We start from the raw sequence: 26,292 nt of genomic DNA on the forward strand, positions 1-26,292 counted from the left end.
GAAAAAGGATGGGTTTAGGTTAAGATATTGGGAAGAAATTCTTTACTGTGGGAGTGATAAGGCACTGGCACAAATTGCCCAGAAAATACCTTTGTGTTAAAGTGAACATGAAAACAAAAAGAGCGTAGGTTTGAAAATAACTCAACACAAAGGAATTTCCCAAAATGGCAGTGCTGTCCAGCTGTCCTGCTGTCTGATGGTTGAGCTATCTAAAGGGAAGAGGAATATCCTAACATAAATTATCTATTTGGATGCAGCTTTGCATGTTCTGTTGGAAGAAGTTTCCACTACATAATTTCTAGTTGGTCACAGACAAAAGAGTTAAAAATGCATAAAAGGTAATTGTCTGAATTCTTTTTGGCCTCTTACTTTCAGGACTCCAAACAGTTTTAAAGAGACTGAGGGTGCCTAAATCTACCCAGACCCCCAACTGGTTTAAGCACCACTCTCTTCTACCCCTCAGTTCTGTTCACTTGACCACCTTTCTTGTCTTCCCCTGAGCTACAGGGAGCCTTTTACACTCTACCATACAGAAAAACTATTGGAAAGGGAAGAAAAAATTAACAAAAACTTACTGAAAAAGTAGAATTATGTGTTGTCCCTAAACCTGGAGCATCTAAGAAATGCTCCAGACCATTAAGTCCACGATGAACTGTCCAGGGTCCATCTGGCTGGAGAAGAAATCCAACAAGCTGATGATTTATAGGCTGAAGAGCTCGCTGAAGTTTGCCCTTGCTGGAGCCTTGAGTGCATTTGTGCCTTTAGGTGTCACTGTTCACCTGCACCGTGCGTCCTCCTCGCTGAAGGGAGCTGTGTCTGTGGCACACCAGCACAGTGAAGAAAAATTCCAAGGCTGCTCTGCTGCTACAGCTCTGCAATACCGCATTCAGAGGAGCAAGACGAGTGTGACATTAACCTGAGGTGAGGGATCTGATCTAACACAGAGCTGGGACAACCAAGCTCCTTGTCTTCCTTCTGTAACACTGCACATTCTGATTTTAAAATTTATTTTCGTCCTCCCCAGTTGCTGGATGTTCCTGTGAATTGGTTGCAACACAGTGCAAACTCGATGTACGTTCACAGTCCTGGATTTAGTGTCACAACAGTGGTAGTAAATTTTTTGCAGCACATGTGTGTGTGATAACTGCTTAGAAATCCAGCACTAAAAGTGATGGATGGCTTGGTGGTCCCGTTAGTTTGCTCATGCTCATAATTATGGCCAAGAAGGGAAATTAAAACAGCCTTCATGTATTGCAGAAATCACATGACAAGGTTGGCAGACGAATTATTTTAGCAATGCATGTTGTAATTTGTTCTGTCCACTAACCCTCTCTTGTGCTTGTGACAAAATGTCAGAAAGCTAAAACTGATGAGTACAAGTGTGCTGAAACCTGACCAGCATCATCCCACTGACCCACCTGCAGCCAGCAGCATGGAATTGTGTTGCAGTGTTGTTCAAGATGTTATTTTTCTCCTTTCTGATGAAAAACATGGGAGTTCTGCACTTTGCCAAAAAATTAGTGTTTTCCTTTATGTAGAGAATCACAATAATCCTTCAACTAACTGTCATTGCAGAAAGCCATGCACTAAAATCCTCAGACTACTCCTGCTTTGAGAACATAGGTGTCCTTTCTGGTCTGTTCCATGGCATTAGGATTTTGAAAACAAATTTGGACAATGTTCTGACTGTTTGGAACTCTGAAATCAGTGGTATTCTGATGTTAGGTTTGATTCCTGGACTACTTCTCATAATGCTTTTTGATTTTAAAACCAGAACTTCATCCTTTAGTCCACCCAGTGACATGCCGGACCCTACAGTACTTCCAATTTTACTAAAGAGAACTTTTCCTCTCTTAATACTCTGAATTTATCTGTGTTCAAACTCTGTTAAGTCTGAATTGAGGCTGATATCACAAAGAGTTTCCATTACCCCCGAACCCCCATATCCACAAATCTTTCTCTGAAAGGCAAACTGCTCTCTGGAAAACAGATGTGGGGTAGGCACCTTTAACAGCACCCTTGGTGAGGTTTTCACTATTAGGGCACCCTGGACAAATATTCATATTAAAAAAAAATAAGAAAACCAAAAAATGAACATTTATTCTAGCTATGGTTTAGCATTCTGATGATACACTTAAAACATATCCTTTTCCTTCTAAGATAATGCAACTGAACTGAAAAGATAAGATGATTCCAAGAGCAGGGATATTGTCTAGAGAATGCTGAGGACAAATGCATCAAAGCATAGACATAAATGTATCTTCCAAAGCAAAAAATTCCAGAGGTAGTCTTACTGAACATTTGTTGATGGCAAATCAAGACTCAAAGACATTTTTATAGGATTTGCCATTAATTTGTTAATTACTATCAGCTTAATCTTGTAACATCAGACACATCTCTACCTAGTTGTCATTAACAGCAGAAAGGGGTCTTTTTTTTTACCTCATCTATACCTTAAGCCATTAACTGTTCTGGAAAATAGAAAGGTAATTTTGTTGCATTAGCTGCTTCTTTGTAATTTCTTCCTCATGGGTTTGTAAGTATCAAAAATAATTTCCCTTATTTTCCACTGGCAGATGTGGAGTAGAGTGGGAATAACTTCACACATTTTAAATTTAGCCTGGAGGAACATTAAATGCCCCCATTGTTAGTAACAGGCTAATGATGCAAGAAAGGCTAAAATCTTCCAGACAGCAACAATCAACCATTTGCCATAATGGGACTTACTTAACAAAAGCCCCAGTCAATCCATTAAATAGACATATTCAGAAAGGGAGCTATTTTATCCAGGACCCTAATTCCTGGATAAAATTTTATGTGTAAGTGCTCCTGGAATGGGGCAGAACATCATATGGAAGCGTCAGGTGACAAACAACACTTCTTCCCAACAGTCAATTTCAAAATAAGACAAATACCTTAGGAAATTGGAATTAATTCACCAGCTAAACCTTCTCCCTGGCTTCTTCCATTGCTCAGGAAATCATGTTTTCTTGGAGGCCAAGCTGTTTTGCCATTCAGGCTCTAAGCTCTGCCATTAACAGAGGGGCTGGGAGAGGGAAAAGCAACAGGAGTCTCTGTCTGTACTTGAGGAGATTCCCAGCCATAGAGGAGCAGATGGAGAATCATTGCTTTCCAAGCATCAGCACACAGAAACAATAAAAACTGAGCAGCCTTCAGCAGAGGGCTCCAGAGGAGCAGCAAAGCTTCACCTCTGCCATCAAACCAGGGAGTTTGCCACACGCACACCACGCAGTCCCACTTACCGTGAGGGCACCATGGGCTGGTCTCAGCGCACCCACAGGGGTCTCCCAGCACTGTGCTCAATAAATGTCCATGGCTGGAGCACAGGGCTGGTCACTGACCTTCATCCCCTTGGTCTGCCTCAGCCAGAGAGCTTGGGGGGTTTAACAGAGGCACTTTGATCTCCTTCCCCACAGAGGGTTCCATGGATCTGGCGCAGGCCCCGCTGCGGCCTCGCAGCGCACATGGGGTGCTCAGGCCAGCACACGGCCTGTGGGGAGCTAAACCACACTTACAGCTTCAGAGCTCCATGATGTATAAATCACTGAAATATGGCCATAAAAGTTGTGTCTCCTGAAAAGGGCAAACCTCTCAAAAAAAGATGACCCTTCAATTGTTTCAGAAGTACCCAGTAAAACAAAAAAGATGGTCCTTGTGGTATTCACACGGCCTCTGAAGAGAGAGAAACTGTGGGACAAGCAGAGGAGAAGGAAAACACAATTCTTATCCTAAGTGCTGTGCCTGTGTTGTGCTAAAGTAGAATGCAATATGGAGATTGTATACCCAAAGTGAGGATGTTTTGTTCCCTTGGCCTATCAGGGCCAAGAAATGTGTGTGTATAGGACTGTCATGGGACAGCCATGAGAGAATCAGAGATGAGTGCAGTTCTGAGCAGTTGTGAGCAAGAGTGAGCGCAGGGCAGATTCAATTTAGATGAAATGTACATAGTATAGTATAATAAAGTAATTCATTAGCTTTCATAAGCTGGAGTACTCATCATCATTCTCTCTCCCCTTCATTGGAGTCGCCTTTGATTTACAATAGATCCCTATATAAAATGGGTCCCTCCCATTTTGCAGCAAGAATCACAAAGCCAAAATTCCCCGGCCACTGCAAATCAGAGGTTTCTATTAGATCATGTAGCTTGGCCAATCTCTGCACATAGGAACTGGGAGAAGAACAGCAAGTCAAAACAAGAGTACTACTGTGCATAGTAGGCTTGAAACAACATTCAAGTACCAACAGATATAAGAATTTCTTTCCCTAGAGTTCTTACACGGAGCTTTAATTCGTCCTTTTCTGCAGCTCCCATCTTCAAATTGTTTTGGCAGAGAGCTGTTTGGGATTTTAATTTTCATCTCTATACATGATAAATCCAAATATAAAAATGTCCTTTGTGTATTATGGTTTGACTTGCTTGGAAATATTCTGGATATAGCTAGCTTGTGCAAGAATTGAAAAATCAGCAATCTTTTCCAAATGATACATCTCTTTCCTATTCGGTTTTTTTTCATCTAGAATGAAGTGTGTTTAAATTTGTGAAAAATCAATTTCCAAACATTAGCTCTGCAATTAGTATGGGACTTTGGGGATTGGTTTTTTGTTTGTTTTTCTTCTGGGCTTCTTGTTGTTGGCTTGATTTTGGTTTACATTTTTTTAATTGGGGAAGAGCTGGGAGAGGGACTAGGTTTTACTTGGCAGATTTTCTTCATTCTGACCAGTCGTGTCAGAACAACATTTCCCCCACCCCCTCCAATATTCCTAGGCAGTCAGCCAGACTCCAAAGCTACTCAAAGAAAAACGTCTGAGTCTCATATGTCTTAAGATACTTTTACATTTCTGTAGTGCTGTAGATGCTTCTTAAATAAAGCCCACCCAAGGCAGCACTGAATTCAGAAATCCTGGCAACGTCCATATGTTTACTGCTTTATCTGTGTCCCCTAGAAAGGGCTGGAGGAAAAGAAACAAGAAGCCAGGAGAGCTGTAGGAACATTCTTTCCACCTTCTTCATTGATACCCTTCATGCCATTCAAATAGACTCCGGAATACACTACTTTAATTAGCAAAGCTTGTTTTAAAGTAAACAACACAAACACTCCTTATAGGACAGTCACAGTCTCCCCTGCTAGATATACAGGCTTTTTGGCAAGATCACATTCAAACAGCATGAAATTCACCCATGGCACGGTCCCGAGAAGGCCCTTGCACCTCTTTAACCTCCATTTAGCTGCTCTGGATAGGAGCGAGTGGTTTGTGGGATAAGGACAGCTTTCCTCCAAAAAAAAAAAAGATGGTCCAAATCCACATCTGCAAAGATCATCAGTTTTACCACTATAAGGTCATAAAGGTGTGATATAGGCGTCATGCATAGAGTACATACCAAACTTCAATTGAGTCCTGTCCCCGAGTGACTTTGAGCCCCCTTGAAAGTACAATGCACAACGTGCCCGCATGGAACCCGTGGTGGCTCTTTCCTGGGAACACTGCAAAGTCATTCACCAGACAGGAGTCAGGACAGCAGTGAGAAGAGTATCCTCATGAGGAAGCTCTGACAGGATTCCTTTTGACACATGGGAGAACATGAGAGTCCCATCTTCGTTCAGTAATTGCTAAACAAACAGAAATCGGAAATCACTGATGCGACATTGACCCATAAAACACTGATCACTGAGGCCCTGTTCTCCCCTGTGCCACACACAGGGAACAACAGATGCTCAAAGTAAACAGGGTAAGAACAAAACAGTATGGAAATAATGTTGGTTCCTTAACAAATGTCTTACTGTAGTCCATTTATGCTGACTGACACCGGTTGTTCTTTTCAGTTATAACTGTGCAACAAAATCAGACATGTCTCATCTTCCAGTCTTGATACTGAGCTGTTGCTGATTTTCTTTTGTTGGTCAAGTTATTTAATTTTTCTGTTTTCTTTTTTTTTCCTTTTTCTTTTTTTTTCTTTTTTTTTTTCTTGTTTACATCTACGTTTATCAACACTGATACATTACAGATCTTGTTAGTTATACTTTGAAGTCTGATCATGCAGAACTACAGGCAGGTGCAACTTAGATCTTATTACAGGATGGACATGGCAAGGTGAACAGTTGTTTTTGCTAGTTAAGATCTGGAGCTTCGTTACTGTTGTGGCTTAATGTATACTGGCCATAAGTCCCACTTACCCAATTTACTAAATATACATGATTCTATATGTACACTGAAACTTCCAGCACCCTCCTTTATCAACACGTCACTGACTCAGGAGAAGGTCAGAGGTCAACCATATTTAGGCAAACAGCAGCCTTATTGTAAAAGTTTTTAACAGAAATAGCATGTTGGATTATTACATATTAGTTACAGAGGAAGGAAAAAAAAAAGTCCATACAACTATTTACATTATAAATATCTTGCTTTCCAGAAGACAAGAATGGCCCTGTTCAGTGAAAATTAGACCTGTCTGAAATGATAAGCATGGTAAGGATACATTTATTTCCCAAATTGACTGTGTCTTCCTTCAATGTGTGCTTTTCAGCTTTTCCCTCTCAGGTAAAAAGGCACCATTAGCCTCAGTTGAAGTTTTTCAACATTCTTTTGTCAAATCAAACCCTCTTTAAAATTCAAACTTGCCACAGGCCAATGAGCCTGAACATGCATTAAGTTAAACATTTCATTTCTTGCAATCAATTATTGAGTAAAAAAACTCCCAAACCTACAACAAATATGAAAGAAAAATCAGGCCCCACTGGCAAGTTCCTAATACACTAAGATTCCACTAAATTCCACTGGACAGGTTGGTTTTCCAGCTCATTGGTGAAGATGACACATTCACCATTCCCCTGCATACCTCAAGCATCTTACTAATTAAGACAATTACATATTCATGTAGTATTCAAACCTACTGCACAATGATTTTCTTTTTTTTTTGTGTGTGTGTGTGTGTGTGTGTTTGTGTGTGAAAAAGATCACCTTGAGTTTACAATTAGTTAACTGTGTCCTTTGTAAAGTGGTGGAAGTTCAAATAAGCACAGCCATCAGATTCTTGAAGATGTGTGATTATGTTACAATTCCTTTCTTTATCCACACTGACAACTGGGATCAAGCACAAGTGGAACAGAGGTTCTACAAATCCATATGAACACCCTCTCTTCCCTACACACACATACAGAAGCAAAGAAAAAGAAAAACTTAAACATAAATTGAATGACTAGCTCAGACTTTAAAAAGAAAACTAATTGGTTCCTGCAGGTTTTCTTTCATATTGCTCTCCCTGGAAGCACAGAGTTTGTTGCAAAATGCTTTTTTTGTTTCTTTGTTTCTTTTTGAATGTTTGAATTCACAGAAAATTTTAAACTCTAAATAAGCATGAAGGAAGAAATATAAATAGATCTGAATAGAAATAAATAGATCTGAATCTAAAATAGTTTTTGGTGCTTTGAACTACTGTGAAGCTTGCAATATATATAAGCTAGCATTGGTTACTAGAAGTTACTTTGAATTAAAATATTCCAAGTCCATTTTACAATAATTCCATCATATTCCAAAACAATTTTTTAATAAAAACATTTGGGAGATTTTCTAAAAGTGACTCTCTCAGGCAGTTCTAAAAGTTACTATTAGCATGTTTTTCATGAGAAAATAAATTGGTGGAAAAGAAATCACTGGTGCTCACTGACAAATTTAGAATACAATCCAAATCAGTTAAGTAGTACTACTTTGGGAAATTCCCAAAAGGCACTGCATCAGGTCTAATTTCTTCTGTATTGTTATTCCAGAATTAGAAAGTAAAGCAATGTCTATGAAGAGAAAGGAATGTATATGAACCAAATTGCTTATAAATTTGGAAGAGTGACATAGTGACATGATCATCTGTCTCGTGTAACCTTCAGAAGCCAATGCTTTGCAGGAACTGGTGATTTCCAGAGGAAAACTATCAGTGCATTAAGGCTTAGAAAACTTGATCAGGCTTCCTGTAGCTTTGCTGTTTGGGTTTTTTTGTGGTTTTTTTTTTTTGACACACTGCCATACTTGCACTCCAATTTCAGTCTGTTTTATGTAATGCAAACTTGCTATGATTCATGAATCTATTTGTGCCGTGGAATTCTAGATAGGAGGGGGGAACATCAACCACAATGCAATTGGCATAAATCACAGTGATCAACTCAAATATCTGAACTCTCTGAAGATATTCTCTGAATCTATTTGTGCCATGGAATTCTAGATAGGAGGGGGGAACATCAACCACAATACAATTGGCATAAATCACAGTGATCAACTCAAATATCTGAACTCTCTGAAGATATATTCTAATGGAATACAGTCAAAGCTCACAAAATACTATTGCAGCTACCAAGTCAGTATCTGGAGACTGTTTTCAAAAACTACGAAAAATTTTGGATTGAAAACATACATAACCTTACATCAACTTGTAATAAATCAATGCCTCATCCTTGTTTAAACTCAGCAGTGAGAAAGAAAATAGAGGGATGGTCTTTTAAGAACTGTTCTGACTTATTTCTTATTTTTTTTTTCTCATACTATCTCAAAGTTCTCCATCTGAAAAAAAAACCAGGGATGTTTTGCAGCAATTTTCCTCTCTACCATCTCAATGCAGCTAGTGCTCTGAGCAGGCACTGACAGATAATGCTCGTGCCATTCTCCTCACCCTGCTGTTGCCTATATACATTACTTAGGTGAGCCACTTGGAACAGAATTCCCTTGGGTATTGAGGCACTTATGACACCAAGAGGCTCTGAGGCATATTTTCAGAAATGCCAAGGTGTCCAGCTGCCATTCAGGATGATGTAAGTCATGCCACTTCTGGCACAGGCTCACTGATTGCCCCCTATGGTGCCTAAATACCTTGGAATATCTGTCACAGATCTTTGGCTTCCCAATTTCCTTCACTTCTGCACTGGTGGCAGTGATGCTTACAAATGCAAACCTCAGAGAATTAAGTGAAAATTGTTCCCAACGTACAATATTTAGTAACATGTTAAGCAGAAGTAGGTTTAAAAGATCAATGGCAAAATTAAGGAAAGCATCTATCATTATCAAGCTGAATATAATTTTGGAATAATGGGGAGCAGACTTTAACAGGATGGCATCGAAATCAGAATCAGAAAAAAAAAGTCGTTTCCCTAAAAACATCCTCAGAACATCCTCACTATGATCCTTTATTCAGGAGTACATGTGTTATTGTAAGGTATCAGCTGACAGCACCGAATTCCTGGCACAAAGCAAAGTGAAGGATGCTATTCCTGCTACTTCAGTTTGGACATACAAGGACCAGAACTTTAAATAACTAATGCTTTTCTTCATTGATGGCTTTTTTTTTTTTTTCTAGTGTCCAATGTGGACAGCTCCAAGTCTCCTGCCCCAGACAGAGCTTCTCATGAAGGAGACTGATTTGAGGACAAAAAGAGATGCAGTAATTCTTTCAGGCCCCATTTCAGCAAGGCACTTAAGCACATGCTGATGTCGATCACTGCTGAGCAAAGGACAAAAGCACACGCTAGTTAATTTTTGTAAGCATCCTACAGTCTCCATGGGACGTTTGAACAAGCCCTGGTGCTTAGTGGAATCAGGGAATAAAGCTCATTATGTAACCCCTGTGTTGTGAGTCCTAAGGACGCCTGCTCTGATGACTGCTTCTCCACCCTGCACTCATGAACCCAAACAGGACTGAATTATACCATGGGACTAAGAGCACAGATTTGCCTTCAAGAGATCAAATGTGGGAGGTCTACAAGTCTCCATCTACTCTAAATGGCTTCTCTGCTATTGCCTATGCCACATCTCCACAACATCACTGGCAATGAACTGGGATTACTCCAAGTTTCTACAGTCTACACTGGCAATATTTTTGCAGTTTTGCTTAAATAACACACCCAAATGGTGCACACTAAGGAATGTAAAGTAGATACTAGTTACCTGAATATTATTAATATGTATCTATGGTGAATTAAATCTGGAGGTGATATATTTAATTATTGCTAAGAAGTCACCCTTGGTGTTATTGCCTACATACCTACAGAGCTTTGCTGTTAACCTTTCAATACTTTTTTGATCATTGGCTTTGGAGTGAGTTATATCACTCAATAATGACCTGATGTTTCATGGCTTAAGAGAGAATATTGCTAAATATATTCAGCAGTAGTAAATTATTGCTTTTAAAATTACTGCTCTGATGTTTTAGAACATTAACAACCTAATTTTATTCTCCAAAAAAAATTTTGATAAAAATCTACCAAAAATATACCAGGGAAAGACCCCCACTTCTTATAGCAATTCTGATACAGCTCAGACGTACCAAGTCTGATTTTATTTTATATCCTCTTCATTTTTATCTCCCCTTCTCCCCACCCTGGACAGAAGTTTTCTTCTTCCCTTTCTTCCCTTTGAAAAAAATCTGATTTGATATTAATTTTTTTTCCTACCACAGAGTGGCAGGCTTGTAAGCCACCTAATGGAACAGTCCTATTTTGGTAGAGTTTTGAATATTAAAGAATTAGTGAATTTAAAATATCCACTAAAATAGTCTAAACAGTTTCTCTCTCTGGCATTTGGAAAAGCATTAGAGTAGGATTTAGCTCATTTCAGTTTACATGGAACACTTTGGTAAAAGGACAGATGACTTGGATTTTAGATAATTTCCAACTCAGATAAATGATGACCTCACAGTGGAAAATGCCAATTGCTGTTTTGGCTGGAAAAAATATTCAATGGTTCTGAAATTTTGTGTGGAATTTTGTCATTCTTGCTGTTACTTACCACGGGAAATCCTCTGCTTTATTACCTGGCAAATTCAATTTGATATTCAGTCACTGTTGGGTTCTTCAGAACTTGTCCAAACTGCCCAAGTCCCCTGGCTGCAACCCTTCCAGGCCAGCGCACGAGCTGATTGATAACCTTGGCTGTTAGAATGTAGGAAAACTAGACCCTTGCACTCTGTGATTCTTTTCTGTGTAACACAGATGCCAAAACTTCCTGGGGAGTCCACTGATTTGTCATGAGGAAATGAAGAGCCAAAAGCACCCAGAGAATGCCTGTTCTCTGAGTAGCAGAAGTGCCTGCAAGGGAATGATGAAAAGGGAAAACAACCTCTGAGCTGCAAGCACACACTGAGAGGGAGTGAGCTGCAAATATCCTTTCTCTAGCTAACCTAATAAAGATCTAGACATAAAATAAAACCAAGTTGGTGCATGTCCTTTTGATCACAGTCTGCTCATTCCCCAACCCTGTCATACCCTCTAATTTACAAACATACATGTACTTCAAAATAGCGAGCCTATCTATGCCCTAAGATGATAACTCACTTAACATTGACAGAAAAAGTTGCTTACTGATACCTTTCTGGGCTTAGACATGCATAAAACCCCTTCATTCTTGTTCCCTGTAGCTTGCAAAGATACATGTGCTTCCTTCTAACCCAGTCTTATCTTGGCATATCTGCTCTAAAAATCAGAACAACAAGTCTTAACATTCACAAACTAGCATTTTTCTATGAAGCTCTGTGGCTTCTTCTTTCAATAAAACTGGTTATTATTTCAAAATATATATACAACTCTCAGCAGAAATTTGGTGCTACATCTTCAAGTGTCTGAGGGAGCCACAGTTCTATGTGGTTATTTACACTTCCACAAGTCCTCATATGTAACCTCATCAATGAGCAAACGGATAGAATTTGTACTGTAAGATCCCCTATGTAGTTAAGCAGTTCGCCTGGAGTGGGCCATTTATAGTCGTGGAGTGCACACTAAGTGCCTGTGCAGATGTGCAGGCACACAGCTGCATGCACTGCCAGGATTCTGTTGGCACATGTGTGTATGTGTGTGAGGAAAAAATGCATGGAGATCCCTGCCTGCCTCACGGGGCAGACAGCAGAGCAGACAGTGAAGGCAGACACACACTCGTATGGTGGAGCGTGGCTACTGCACACCTTGTCATGCCAGTGTGAAAAAGACAGTTGCAGGTTGCTGGTTTTGCAGCCATTCATTTTACATCTTGTGGGGAGGGGGGTAAAAAAAGGATTTTTTCAGTTCCTTTTTCCCTTTTGCCCCCCAGTAAGCATCACTGGAAGAAGACCAAAGCAGAGCAACTATAAGTTAAATACACACTTGAGCTTAGCTGCATTACATAACTCTGTAGGAGAAGCAGGCTGAAAAGATTTTTTGTTTGTTTGTTTGTTTCTTTGTTTGTTTCACTTAAATCTCTGTGTTTTATTTCTCTTTCTTTTCATCTCTTAGCTCCCATCACTTTTTTCCTCCTAGGTTCCATCATCCTCTGAAGAACGCTGGGTTTCGCAGGCAGGCGGCTAGTCACCTGCAACAACCGAGGGGTCCCGCAGAAGCTTCCAGGCTGCTGTCCGTGTCAGACGCCAGGGTTTGATCCGTGGACATGGATGAGATGTCGTTGACAGATGAGGATGGAGGGAGGCTCTCACTGCTGTTCACTGCTGCACCTGTGCTACGAAAACGAACACCAACGTGATTAAACCCGAAACCCCAGGAGGTGCCACGTGTTAAAGAGCAGAGGGTGCTTACCTGCTGGCACGCAGACCATTTTATCCAGTGGCAAACCTCAGCAGGAAATGGGCCATACAAACTTTAGACATTGGATAATATTAAATATCTTACCAGGAAATTCTGTCCCTCACCAGTCTGCTTTGAAAAGCTATAGCTCATACAGTGTTTGTCACCCCATTTCGCTCTAGTCCGCTTGGAGTTCCAAAACACCCAACAGCATGCCAGGATAATACAATGTGTGACCAAAACAAAAAAAGACCCCACCCATTCCTCATAAATTCTTCTCATATATTCCTCATATTCTCATAAATTCCTCTATATTCTTCTCATAAAATCCCAGCTTTCTTAGTGGCTTAGTCTAATAGAGTGGGTGGGATCAAATCACCCAGTGGAAATGCAGAGTGGTTTCTTTCTCTTACTAAGGATTAGGGCACTAAGCCCAGGATTTCAGGCAGGACTGTATTTTTGTACAGCCAAGTTTACCTCGCCTCTCTAAAATTATGATGGTACCACACATTACTGCAAAAAATCACTTTGACTTTGTGAAATGAAGAATGAACCTTCCTGAGATTATTATTAATGCACCTGAACATTCATCACATCCCTGAATATTATCAGAAATTGTCTGATAAATTCAGACAACTGAATGACAAATACAGAGCCATGTAAAGAATGTATTTATCATGCACCTATAACTGCTTAACTGTTACTGCTCATTGACATCAGCTCAAACTAAAGTTTGCAGAGAAGCATAAACCTGTTTGATTGGGTTTTTTTCCCCACTGAATTTCCAGGCAATGGTTTTTTTGTTCTCTTATACCAAAATTAGCACTGTGTTCAGTTTGAGAAGGATACATTAATTTCCATTAAATATTTGTGATATTAAAATGTGTCATTTTGTATGATCTTGCATAGCTAGAAATTAGAGCTAGGCAGGTGACACAGGTCTTTGTTCTGCAGATAGATGCCATTTCATTCTTCTGTCTGAAAATTGTGCTCAGCCAACTTTTACAAATTTTCATTTCCACCAAATAGCTAGAAATGAACATCTAGTATCCAGTAAAACTACACAACTCACATATTCCTAATACAGAGATTAAAAGTTATCTCTACAGCCTAGGCAAAGTATATGCTGCTGTGGGCAAAAGGAAAGGATTTTTGTCACTTTCTAATTTGCAATAAAAACATTAATTTGAGAAAACAAGCCACCATACCATACCTCCAACCACTATTCTATATCCCTCAACTTTTTCTTCCCTTAATACACATCCACTGTAAATATGCACAAAACAGAGACAGATATGCTCACATTTAGAGCTCCAGATGGGAATTGCTTTCTGCTGTTCTAGTTGTACATTATGGCATCAGAACCAATTAAATTAATTTCCTCTCCTGATACATTTGGAAAATAAAATAGCTAATTTTGTAAGAGCTGCAAAAAGAGCAATATTAATGAAGTCTGACTGGTGACTGCAGACAGCAATCATCCATCCTCTCTGTCATAAAATGTGTTTTGCAAAGTGTTATTTATGTGTACCTCATCATTCAGTACAATACTGTTACTTCATGTTTACATGTTATTCAATCATGTGATATTTTATGAAAATACTAATCAGTCAAGACAAGTACATTTATGGGTAATCAAAATATGACTGAATTAATTCATATTAATGACTAAATAATATATTACCTTTCTATGTTTACCATGCTGGGCAGAAGCCTGCCATTAAGTCATAGATACTGTCCTAAGAATAAAATGGAAAGAATTCCAGAAGGTTTAATCAACTTTTGATCAAACTGCTGCTTTCCTGGATGAACATGCACTCAACTTAGCTAGGCAAAATAACTGAAGAAATAGCTGCAGAAATTGTATGGGTAAAGATTTTGTTACACTCTGTCTCATTCAGCACCACTGAATTCAATAAACCCAGCTATGATCTTCTCAGCAAGTATCAGTGCAGCCCACGAGTTCCTGGAAATTGCATTTTTATGGCTATTCCTAGCTTTCAGCACAATTCCACATGACACAACACAGATGTGACAGCTCCTGCTGCAGCTCCAAAGCACCCAGACTCACAAAGTATCCACAAAAACAAAGGAAACCACACTAAACCTCAACGACAGAATTAAAGAGCTCAGCAGCACAAAGCAGGACTTGGGCAGTAACACTCAGAAGCCCAAACAAAGCTGTCCCAGTCAGCAAGGAATGCTCCATTTGCTGTGCTACAGCAGTTTGCTCCTGGAGGGATGTGTGCCAGGTGAGACAGTGCACATATGACAGAGGTGCACTCAAAAGAGAAAAAGAGCTCCATTTATGAAGTTGCTGTTTGACAGGAAGCTTCTCACTGGCTGCAGGATTGAGGAAAATGCTAAAGGTTAGAGCAGGTGGGAAATAGCTCCTGGGATCTGTTCCTGGCTCTGCTATTGCCTTGACAGCTTCTCTTTTAAAGCACTCATCAGCTTGTGTGCTGTAAAGAAGGGATTCCTTCCTGAAAGGGCTCCTGAGAAATGCTACTAAATAGCACCAATGGAAGTGCCTCTGAGACTTCAACTCAAGTGATACAGATTTGGGGTAAAAAAACTGAAAGGAGAACTGCAGCTTTTGCAGTTTCCAAAAAAAATCCAGTGTCTGTACTGGGGATCTGCTCAGCCTCTCATAAATTGTGTGCATAGCAGCTCCTGGGATCAAGTGTGGCAGTGCTTGGCAAGTCCAGCAGCTGCTTAATTTAAAGTCTGCATATGACAGAAGAAGTGCCCTACTAGTAAAGGTGTCCAGTAGTTCCTGGGTGATGGCAATTCAGACAGCAAGTAAAAGGCAGGAAATGGAGAATACAAGATCCATTTTCACCTAGAAAGGGAGTGCTACAAATAAGCTGCATTAAGATTTATGCTATTTACTATACTCTGTACCCAGAAAGGACAAGAGAGTTGAAAATGTTATGTGTGAAACTACAGCTGGATAGTGAAGGTTAGGGGAGAGTGTGAGAGGAGGTTAGATACTCTGGACAGAACTTAAGTTTAATTCTAAATAATCTATAGCTTTGTATTAAACTTTTTTTTTTTCAAATGCTGCTGTTTGATAATAACAGAAACACTCTTTTTGGACAGGCAGAAGTAGCCTCTGCTGGGAACAATTTTTGACATTGTTGATTTTGTTCACTGAACATAAGCATGAGGGGCAGCTGCTTGAGTTTCCAAGCTGATATGTTGTACTAACCAATTCTTCACAGAAAAGAGATTGACAGCCTGATACACAGGCACTCTAAGTGGCTCCATCAATGAGCAATTATTATCCCTGGTGCTGTCCTCTTCAGCAGTCTCCCCCAAAACTCTTATCAAGTAATCATGGAAACTAAGCTCCAGCTCGCTTGCCATGATTATTGATAGAGCACTAAATCTCAGCTTTCTGAACTCTTGCCAAGAACACCAACCAATGAGTAGAGCCTCTCTCATTTTCCTTATATTCAGAACTGGTGTTTTACCTCTTTCTTCCATTATTTCATTCAGCTGAAAATCTAAGTCAGGCACACAAAGTGAAGAAAAACAGGAAATCTACTGTTTCATGAAACAGTCTCATCTGAGAGCAGTTTGAAATATTTTCTGAACATGTTGGTGCCTAACATTCAAAAAACAGTCAAAGAGAAACAGCAGGATAAATGCTAGATAAAAAATGCCAGTTTTGTATGTCTGAAAATGTTTTACATAAACAATAAAAACCTTCCATAGAGCAAAGCCAGAATGTGAAATTGATAAAGAAATCCCTGGGTAGTTAATTCCTAAAACAAGCAACTACAGTGTTTCTTGATCATAAATCAACCTGCAACCACAATTCTGCAAGGGAGAAAAATTTAAGGATGAGGATTTATCAGATAATTTTTAGGGCCCCAGTTTTCTTTTCAGTGGTGGCACCATAGTTAGGTAAATTAAATCTGCAAGTTCTGTTCTTTGCTACTTGGCAAGAACACAGTGGATTGTTTCCAACATATTACTTCATCCATGTCAAAATCCAGGTGCAGGGCTTGTGCTCCAACATCACCACCCAGCACTTTATTAACTCCCTCCATTATTGCCATGTTCCCCCTTGTCCTGTCAATTACTAGTGATATATTCTTGTTCTAACATTAACTTGGCTCAGCAGCAAGTGAAAAATGAGAGTGCAAAAAAAACTCTCTGAAAATATGCAGAGAACACTGAGTTAAATGATTACACTTTGAGGAAAGGCAGTTTTACTCATAAATACTGCTGGAACACTGTGCTCAAAATCTGGGCACTTCAAGTTTGCCAGTGAAACTGTACCTTCACAAGTATGTATTTCTGTGTACTGGCAGTAACAGTTTGCATTTCTGTAAAAAGACTGCTGATATGAATTCTACTCAGGAAAAATTTAGTTGTGATGTTTTGTGATAGAACTTTAAGAGTCAGTGGTTGAAGACAACTTTCCCTTTTCACTGAGGTGTCATCAAGTTTTGTCAGCCAGTTATATTAATGTGATTGGACTTCTGAGAGGACAGACTACCAGATTAGTACCAGACATCTGCATGGGGCTGGGGTGGGGGTCAGGTGTGCAGTGTTGTGTGTCCAAGAGATTAATATGTGCTAACATCACCAATTTTGCTTGTTTCAACTAGCAAAGCATTGGTTCAGTTATCCACCCATAAGAAGTATGAAAATACCAGTGTGAGAGAAACCTCCACACTCAGAGGAATATAATCTGTAACCACAGACAATACCAGCACAACAATCTCTCAAATAGCAAGAAGATAATTTTTAAAGTACTATATTAACATGACACTGGAGTACTATTAATAAAGGTCAACCCATTAGAAGCACTGGATCTCATAAAAACTTCCTTATTGGCCTGCATAACTGCCAGTGTAGCCTAAGCCCTTCAGCAATCTCCATTCCCTCTTTGCCAGTAAAGAACAACAGCAAGGTTATTCAATGGGGCTGAGTACCTGAAGGAGAAGGCTGTCCTTTTACTACGCCATTTTTAGTCTTTTCTTCGGAATTCATTACTTCTTTGTAGATGAGTTCTGGAAAAGAGAATTGGGACAGTTAGTGACAGAGGCCAGTGCCTGTGATCAGGAACAAAACAACAACCACACCCTGCTGTAGCCCTGAGCTTCCCAAGTCTGCCCTGCCCTGTCTTCCCAAGTCTGACAGCTCTACTCACCTAAGACCTCTCTCTTCCATTCCCCTCCCCTCCTCTCATCTCCTTTTGGAGCTGAATGGAGTCAAATGGGATTCAACCAGAGAAGAGGAACTGTTTAATGCTGCGCTATCCAGAAGAGAAGCAGCACAATATCACAGCACCTTTTCCTGTGGCTAGAATTCTGATGCATTGCCCTGCTGAACAGTATTCTGTTCTCCTTGGATTTCAGTGAAGCACTGGAATCCACACCTCCTGTGTTAACATTAGCCTATGTAGATAATGATAGTCCTTGGAACATTTTCCATATTTTTTTGCTATGTTTTTGCCATTTTGCCACTAAAATACTCCTTCCCATGTAATTCTAAACTGCAATTACCTTTCCATTCCTCGATTGTATGTTCCCTTTCATCCAGCTGTTTATCATATATCTGAGGAGGAGGCTGCAGGAAAGAAACACAGCTGTTCAGTCAATTGTCTCTTATACTGTAAATAATCAGGACTAATCACTTAATTAAAGATAATTTCTCCTCTCTCTCTTTGCAATCCATCCTGTACATGCAAAAACATCTGAAACACATTTGAATATTAAGGGGATTAACACTTCTGGAAGTTAACTCTTTTTGTAGAAGAAATCAACATACTTCTCTATCTTCCTTTCTTAAAAAGGAGGCATAGCTGCAGTTGAAATAACACCCAGGTCAACAATGTCATTGTGCTTGTACTGAGCCCAGAAACTCCACACCCAAATTATTTGTACCAGCAGAGAGGTACTGTCAGAATACCAAACAAATTAATTGATTGATTAATTAGTAGTAACATTAACATATAAATTTTCAATTTTCTCTTTAGACTTGCTGCAATACAGAATTTCCAAAGTAACTCTAATTTTTAAGCGAGTCTCCATGCCACAGTCTCTAATCCAAATTCCAAATTACCAAAATTTCCAATATATGTTTTTTTAACTAACGTTACTTTGGACAGAAAGTTTTGGGTCTTTTGTTTTGTTGGGTTTTTTTTTAATTGTGTTTATTTTAGTTGATGGAAATGTCAGAGAACTGGCAGATCTTGGAATTTACTGAGACAAAGGCACCTAGAACTTCAGGGAGTCTGAACACCTGCTTTCATTGGGCAACTAAGCCGTATGTTCATTGCATCTCCTGATATTGGCTGCCAAATAGAGCATCCAAGGAAGGCAGAAGACTCTCCCCTTCTTCCTTCCACCAAGAAGCTCCAGCATCTGAGGTAAGAGCACCTAATGAACATGGAAACAAGATCCACAATACTCTTCTTGTTCAGATGTATTTCCTCTGACTTCCATCTTGGGCACTTGCCATTGTGTCCCCTTCAAAACATCCTCCTATTAAATGCATATTTACCAAGCTGTTTTCTTGAATCACTGAGAATTTAGAAATTTTCTCTGAGGACTCTAACTCCATCAGTCCATTAAGCCATATTACAAGCATGCTACAAATACAACTGAAAAAGTAATAGCTCAGTGACATGATATGGACCAGGAAAATTACATGATAGCTGAACTGGACAAATCCACTGAAAACAAGGGAAGTTTCTCCAGAGTGACATTTGTATCAGTGCTGAAGATAAGGGGATTAGGTGAAGTCATGGATTGCTAAGTCTCATACCTGAGAAGGTGCTGAGGAAACACATCCTGAGTTAAAGTGAGTTCCAGGCCTCAGCACAGCTACTAGAGGTTTTGTTATATCAGCAAGGCAAGACACAGCCCCAGACCAGTGCAGCTGTTCTCTTATTCAGCATAACCACACTCCTCATTCCTTTCCAGTGAGTCCTGATGTCACCAAGATTGGCACAACCTCTGTGGGGATTCTGTGCTCCTGCTGGGTGTTGTCAGGGAGCTGGAAGCTACAAGAGTACAGGTGCTCCTCACCACTGACCAGGTGGGGTGTGATAGGTAAGCTCCACTCCTCCAGCTGAGCCTGCTGGGCTTCTGCTCAGCCCCTCAGCCAGCCCTGGAGCATGCCAAGAAAATTGAGGGGGTAGGGATTTACAGGAGCAGCAGGGGAGGTGTTTGGCTGAGCTGAACCACAGTGACAGAACCACCTCTTCTCTGCCAGGTGCAAAGGGAACAGGCAAACCAAGTTGGACAAGAATATCCTGAAAGTAGCTTTCTAAAAGCTTCAGGGAGAAGCCTACAAAAGGCATAGGTGGGGGTAAAATTGCTTCTGCCAAGTATAAACACTCTTTTTACACCTTCCACAGAAAAGCTTGTATTTCTCCCCCAGACAGAAACAAGAGGATAGATTCCCTCACTACTTTAATTCCCAAACACAAATTGCAGAACCAAAAGGAACAAGTGATCAGATGCACCTGTTCTCAATTCACACAACCACAGAATCTTTGGCTTATTTCTCTTCTAATTTAATTCAGCTACATCTTAAGCTGGGGTAATTGGCTAATAAGCACCAAGAAAATCAGCAGTAATCATTGCCTAGATTAATGCAGTCTGAAAACAAAGGCATTTTCCAGGGAGAGAGCCCAGAATAACCTTACTCATTACCCAGCTCCTATTTTTCTGTAGAATCAAACAAGGGAGAGCAAACAAGCTGTCCTTCACACACTGCAGGATGCCAGAAGCTGCACCTGCACAGCATTCTACTGCTCTGCCAGTGCTGACATTGCAGACTTTTTACTTGTGAGTTAGCAGAACCCACAGCTATGAGACATGGCTCTCAGCAGGCATGAGGGAGCCAAGGGTAACAAATATTTAGCAAGAAAACAGCATGAATAAATCCCTGGTGGGGATTTATCCCTACAGAGGCAGGGTCTGTAACCACTCTAAAGCCTGTGCAGAGCATAGTTAAATGCAGCTCTGCTGAGAGCCCAGGCCAGTGCTTCACACTGGGAGAAATGAAGCTTTCCCATCAAAATTCCCTGAGTCCTCACCTTTTCATTGATTCAAGGCACAGAGATGAGCTGAGAATACCAAAAATATTTTGAGAATTTACTTTCCCACAATTCTCATTACTTCATAGGAGAACCACAAAACTTAGCACACTGTTACCAATAGATTGTAATCCTTCCCATGCTGACCACCCCTTTTCTGCTAACTTGTTTGTTTTGTGGCTTTTTAAAAAACCAATTTCTAAAATTAGACGGAGGAGGTTTTTAAAGATAATAAAATTAGAGGTTTTTAAAGGTAATAAAAAAGTATTGTCTCAGCAATGGACCAATCAGAGCAGCTGCCAAACCTACATCCTCCTGGGCACCTGATTTTAGTCTTGGTGCAAAGCTTTGCCTAAAACTGACTTTTCTACCTAAATCAAACATCTTAGAAAATGACTGAGTTCATCATCATTAACTTTCCATATGGGTGCAGTTGCAGTGTTATAGGCATTCTTGTAAATCCTTCATACTGCACATGCCAAATGAGAGGTAGCTAGTTCACTTTTTTTGGTGTTTAAAAAAAGACTGGATATGGAACTCAGTGCCATGGTTTGGTTGATAAGGTGCTGTTAGGTCATAGGTTGGACTTGATGATCTCCAAGGTCTTTTCCAACCTAGTGGATTCTGTAATTCTTTAAGTCTCAGAAAAAGCACCAAGTTCAAGTAACATCAAATCAAGGCAGAGTGTGAAACAATCCTATGGGTGGCAGCATCTAGCTTCAGTTTAAGGCAGCCATTTTCTCCCAAAAGAGATTGATTTGCGAGCAGTTGCATTGGCAACAATAACAAAGAATAGAATCTATTTTTGAATACGGAAGCAAAGAATGAATTATATTTTTCTTATAGGTACTAAAACACTCCCCTGTTGTTTCAATGGGTCTTGGCTTTTCCATTTTACAAATTGATTTTCAAAACATTTTTCAATAAATATAACATAATTGGACATAATAAAAATTTTAAAAAACCCCAACAGAAAATATCCACATTGGTCTCTTTCTGAAAAAAAAAAAAAGGCAAAGCAAACAAATAAATAAGCAAAACCAATGAAAAAACAAACCAAAAAGCAAAATACACAAAAGACAAGGGGGGTTTATGTTCTCAGATCAACAGCAGGAGACTACTGGATTTGTTAAATACCATTTTAATATTCAGAGAGGGGAGGATTTTCATTAGAGAAAAAAACAAAACATATGTTGAAACCAAAGTATTCTCACTTTCCCAAAGCAACACAGATTGGTTTGTATGCCAGTGCTAGAAAGCAATGGGAATGAGCTGGAGCCCACACTCCAGCAAATCCTGCCATCTCTGTCCCTGCCTCTGCAGAGCTAGTGCCAGCACAGTGGAGACCTTGGGATGAGCTGTTTTTAGAAAGCTTGGCAGAGCAAGGCCTGAGTCTGCATCTCTTCCCAGAATTGCAGGGTCTGGGGCAGTGGCTGTGGAGTAGCACAACAAGGCATCAATGCAATTAGCAAGATAATGCAGATAAAAGAGGGACTGGAGGATGCAAAAATTAATGGTGTGAGGTTAAACATTTTATTAAACAGCTTAGATCCTTATAACAAATGAATACAAAAATTCCTTGGTGCTTTGCTGCAACCTAAATTGTGTTACAGATACCATTCATATATTTATTTTTGCAGTGCAAGCCCAAGTACACCAGCGTGCTTGTCACCAGAGGTCTGACATCTCTTTATTTACAAAGTGCTGGGGATTTCACCCTGTATTGCCAAGGGATTCCACAGTAGCCTAGGGATGATCTCAGCTACGGATATGGAAGAAGAGATGACTCTGGGCCCATTTGTTCCTTGGAGTTTGTGCAGAGGCTTTTGGAAAACTCCACACATTATGTGCATCAAGGAAATTGTAGAGAGAGCTATTTCTGAACAGCTGGACCATAAGGATGCCATGCAGCAGGAGTCAAGATTACTGGGCTACACACAGATGACTGAACAGCTTGAAGATACAACAAGCAAGCTGGAAAAAGATTAAGTTTGGTTCAAAAAGGAAAAAGAAGAAAAGAAATGCCTCTTTCTTCTCTAACCACTCCTCCTCACTGCCATTAACAGAGATTTTTGCAGAAGCTGTGTTCAGCTTCCGTAATCAATCATCAATGAACAGATAGATGCTGTTGACTAGAGGAAATGTCTGTGCTTGTGCACAAAGCAGAGCTGCACACTTCTTTTGTGAGACAACAGATGCACACCATCAATCTCTGAGCAGAAAACCAAGCCCTGTAACTGAGTGCTAAAAAATGTGGAAGCTCATTGAAGACTTTCTATACAACATCTACACATACAGAGCTGAGCAAGAGAAAAGAACAGCAGAAATGATGCACAACCTGACAGCCTTGCTTATGTCATGTAGTGAAGGTGACACCTTCTTTGAAGTGTGTTTGCCAAGGTCACAGAGCTCTCCAAAGTGCTTCTTCATCATAATGGATGCTTAGCCCTCACAGGTAAAATAAGAGGTAGGTAATTTGTTTTTGGTTTTTTTTTTTTTTTTTTAATTGTGATAAAGCAGTTTTAAAAAATTGAATTTAACAGCTGGTCATAGATAGTTTATATAGGGCTAAGACAATACAGCAGCAGTTTCTGTCTTGGACCCTCAGACTGAGAACCATAAACCAAGTTTTTTTCATTAGCAACACTGGAAACAGCATCACATTAATAGACAGTAACACCCAGATTGGCATGCACAGAAAAATGAATGATAATTCACAACTCAGCCCCCTGTGGATGGTTCTAGATGCAGAAATACTCCAGTGAAATATAAATCCTGTAAAAATAAAACCAGGAATGAAAGCTGTATGAGTGAATAAAACCCTACAAAATCTACCACTACTGTAAAATACTGTCAAACATAGAGGAATGCTTGAAAGGAAAATTTTTAACACCTGATGTTTCTGTTTCATAGAAATCTCTCTTCTAATGGATGGCACAGATCAGACAACAAAAAGTAACTGCAGGTACAGGAAAGTTCAAGACAAATTTTGAAACCAGCTAACAGAAACATCACATAATAGTACAGCACATTTTGCTACTGGATTTGTTCCCATGAAATGGAACAAGTTTTCCCAAGTAGGAATCAATATGAAATCACACGTACATTCAAAAGGTTCCAAAATGGAATCCAATACAACATGAATGGTCTCTTTGAATATATCAATAAGAAAATAAAGAACTTTACTGTGCTAAAGCAATGCGTAGGAATCCATTTTTTTCACAATTTGATCATTTTGGGATAAAACCCAGTGACCTGCAAATAGGCATAAACATTAGGGTAGATATGAAAAATTAAATACTAGATTTAGGATTTATTCACAAATTCACAAATCATCTCAGTGAAGGATGAGAATGTATAGCAGCTCCAAAAAAAAAAAAAGCCACTGGGTAATTGAAAACAGTCTCAAGCAGAGCATTTTCAGACAGGAAAATGGAGAAGCTAATACGTCATCAGGGAGATACTGAGATTATCTACAATAAACAGGAGAGTCTGCATGTAGAGGCAAGAGATATTGGAAACCTCTTCTTTCCATAAAACAGAGCAATTGGAGGAAGAATAGATATCATGTGTGTCATTTATTCACATAATAGTCCAAATGCTGTTGTATAGGTAAATATCTTCACATCAAAGTAATAAACATATTATTTGTTTAAAAGTGGATCTGAGACAGTTGCTGAAAAAAAAAAGAGACTTCCAGGAGAGTCTTGAACTAAAGAATAAAACAGAGAAGTAAGTTCCATAAGTTCCTATTCTGATTTTACAGTAGATTTCCTGTGTAGTATTAGTAAATAATACTTTTGCCCTATGAACTCTTGTTTCCCTACACTTAAATTAGGTGTGAAGATAGATAACAGATTTCAACATCTGGGAATTCCACCCAATCCAAGTCACACATGTTCTCCTGTTCATGTTTTGCATGTTCTCCTATTTTTTAAAAACAGGTTTTAGTTGTTATTGGCTGAATACAGGAATTACCTTAACTGTAATGCTATTCAGAATCATTTCAGAACAATGGTGTATGCTCTGGAGAACCTAACGCTGTGACTTTTTAATCAGAGATACTGTGGCAAGCTGTGTGTGCTTAAAAGAACCTGGCAAACTACCTATGTTAGACCTAAGAATTCCCTGTAAATCCAAAATCCACAGGTAAGCTCCAAACCTGTGCAAGGCCTGTTCTAGCAGTGAGTATGATGCTGTTTCAGAGCTGTTGAGGGCTTTGGCTGTGTTTGTTTCATGAAGAAATTCTGTGGGAGGGCCCCAGCACTGTTTGAGTAACCTCCTGTGGCTGGTGAATAGCAAATCCCACATCTAATAACAGCTCATCTTCCTCTCTGGGTCAGAGAATCACACTTGGCATTTAGGGCCACCCAGAAGAGTTTAATGCTGTGACACATTGTGGGAGAAAGGGTATTGCATTCCCAGCACTTCCCATTTGTGCACAGTGTTTGCCCATTAGAACAAGACATAATAGTTTTATTGCCCACACACAGTCTCTGAAAGACCATAATCTTATAATAGACTTATAAAAAGGGACTGCAACTGTCTCACTAGTCTGCTTTTTCACTGGGTAGGGCTGTTTTATCTGTTTCCCTCACATTTATAATGCTGTAAATCTGAGCAGACACAGAGGGTTGTTACCTCCAGGTTAAACTTTGACACCAAATTCTCTGCTTATTCCCTGAGCTGGGTTCAGTGCTCTGCATTGTCTACTCCAGCACATGCTGACATTTAACAATGCTGCAACAGCTCACCTCAAAATTCCTGTCACATTAAATGCTTCCAGTTACCTATCCTCTCATGCTCCTGAATGAAATGGACACTGTACAACAGATGCCTGGCTGCTTTTGATGAAGCCATTTACTGGGGAGAAGCAGGAATCTAACTAGACAGCAGAAGTTACCCAATTCCCCCCTCCCCAGTGCTACACTGGCTGAAAATGGCATCTTGTTTAATACCTCTGTATCCTAATTTCTGTTATCCCTACTGTACAGGATTACTGATAGTGGGAGGAATCCTGTCTCATATCACAGTATAGGAAGAGAAATTAAAAAAATCCCAAAACATTCCACTCCTAAACCTTTAGCTACATGCTGAAAAACTTCTGCGTAAAAGTGCTTATAAAGTATTACCAAAAAAAAAGAGTGCATTGAACATGGGCAGGTGCAACACACTGCAGGCTTCTAAATCCCAGTGGGGAAACCAGGAAAAATATGGGAAGTTAAGCATTATGCAAGTGACTAAGCATAACTCTGTCACTAATTTTCCCATTGCTTTATTGTCAGGTTCCCTGGCTGCACATTTGCAGGGCACTCTTTGAAAAAGCAGGATTGCCTCATAGAGTCTCATCATGCTGCAAATTCATCATTAATGAGCCACGTGGCCATTTTTAGGCTTTGAAATGTCATTCAGAGACTACTTACTTTGTTCAGTTGTACCCTATTATAACTTCTGTGGTTTTATTCAGTACAGTCAAATTTACAGAGTCAGATTATTAAGTGAATAAGCAAAAGTATCTACCTCTCAAACAGCTAATTTGTTGGATGTTTCTAGATGTCTTTTAAGTTCCATCCCTGCTATAAATTTGGCAAGATCTAACAAAAATACATGAGATGAGTCATCTCCCCATTGCCCATGGCTTTAGGAAATATTTACTGAATTTGATCCTAACTCTTCTGCAACTGT

General features: G+C 39.7%; 1 protein-coding gene across 7 annotated transcripts in view; it reads right to left on the bottom strand.

The window, feature by feature from the left end:
- Positions 1 to 5,013: 5,013 nt before the first annotated feature.
- Positions 5,014 to 26,292, bottom strand: part of MAPK10 (mitogen-activated protein kinase 10) — a 147,062-nt gene continuing 125,783 nt past the window's right edge. For 6 of the 7 annotated variants that reach the window (XM_077177008.1, XM_077177004.1, XM_077177005.1 and 3 more), the window contains 3 exons: positions 18,065 to 18,128; positions 17,492 to 17,569; positions 5,014 to 12,472 (listed from right to left, as the gene is read on the bottom strand). In XM_077177008.1, coding sequence (XP_077033123.1) covers positions 12,330 to 12,472; positions 17,492 to 17,569; positions 18,065 to 18,128 — 285 coding nt within the window. In that variant the 3' untranslated portion in view covers positions 5,014 to 12,329. Of the gene's footprint in view, positions 12,478 to 17,491; positions 17,570 to 18,064; positions 18,129 to 26,292 lie in introns of all 7 variants that reach the window. The other variant, XM_077177007.1, reaches the window with a different exon arrangement.

Source organism: Agelaius phoeniceus, chromosome 4 (assembly GCF_051311805.1).
Source record: "Agelaius phoeniceus isolate bAgePho1 chromosome 4, bAgePho1.hap1, whole genome shotgun sequence".
NCBI classification, from domain to species: Eukaryota; Metazoa; Chordata; class Aves; order Passeriformes; family Icteridae; genus Agelaius; species Agelaius phoeniceus.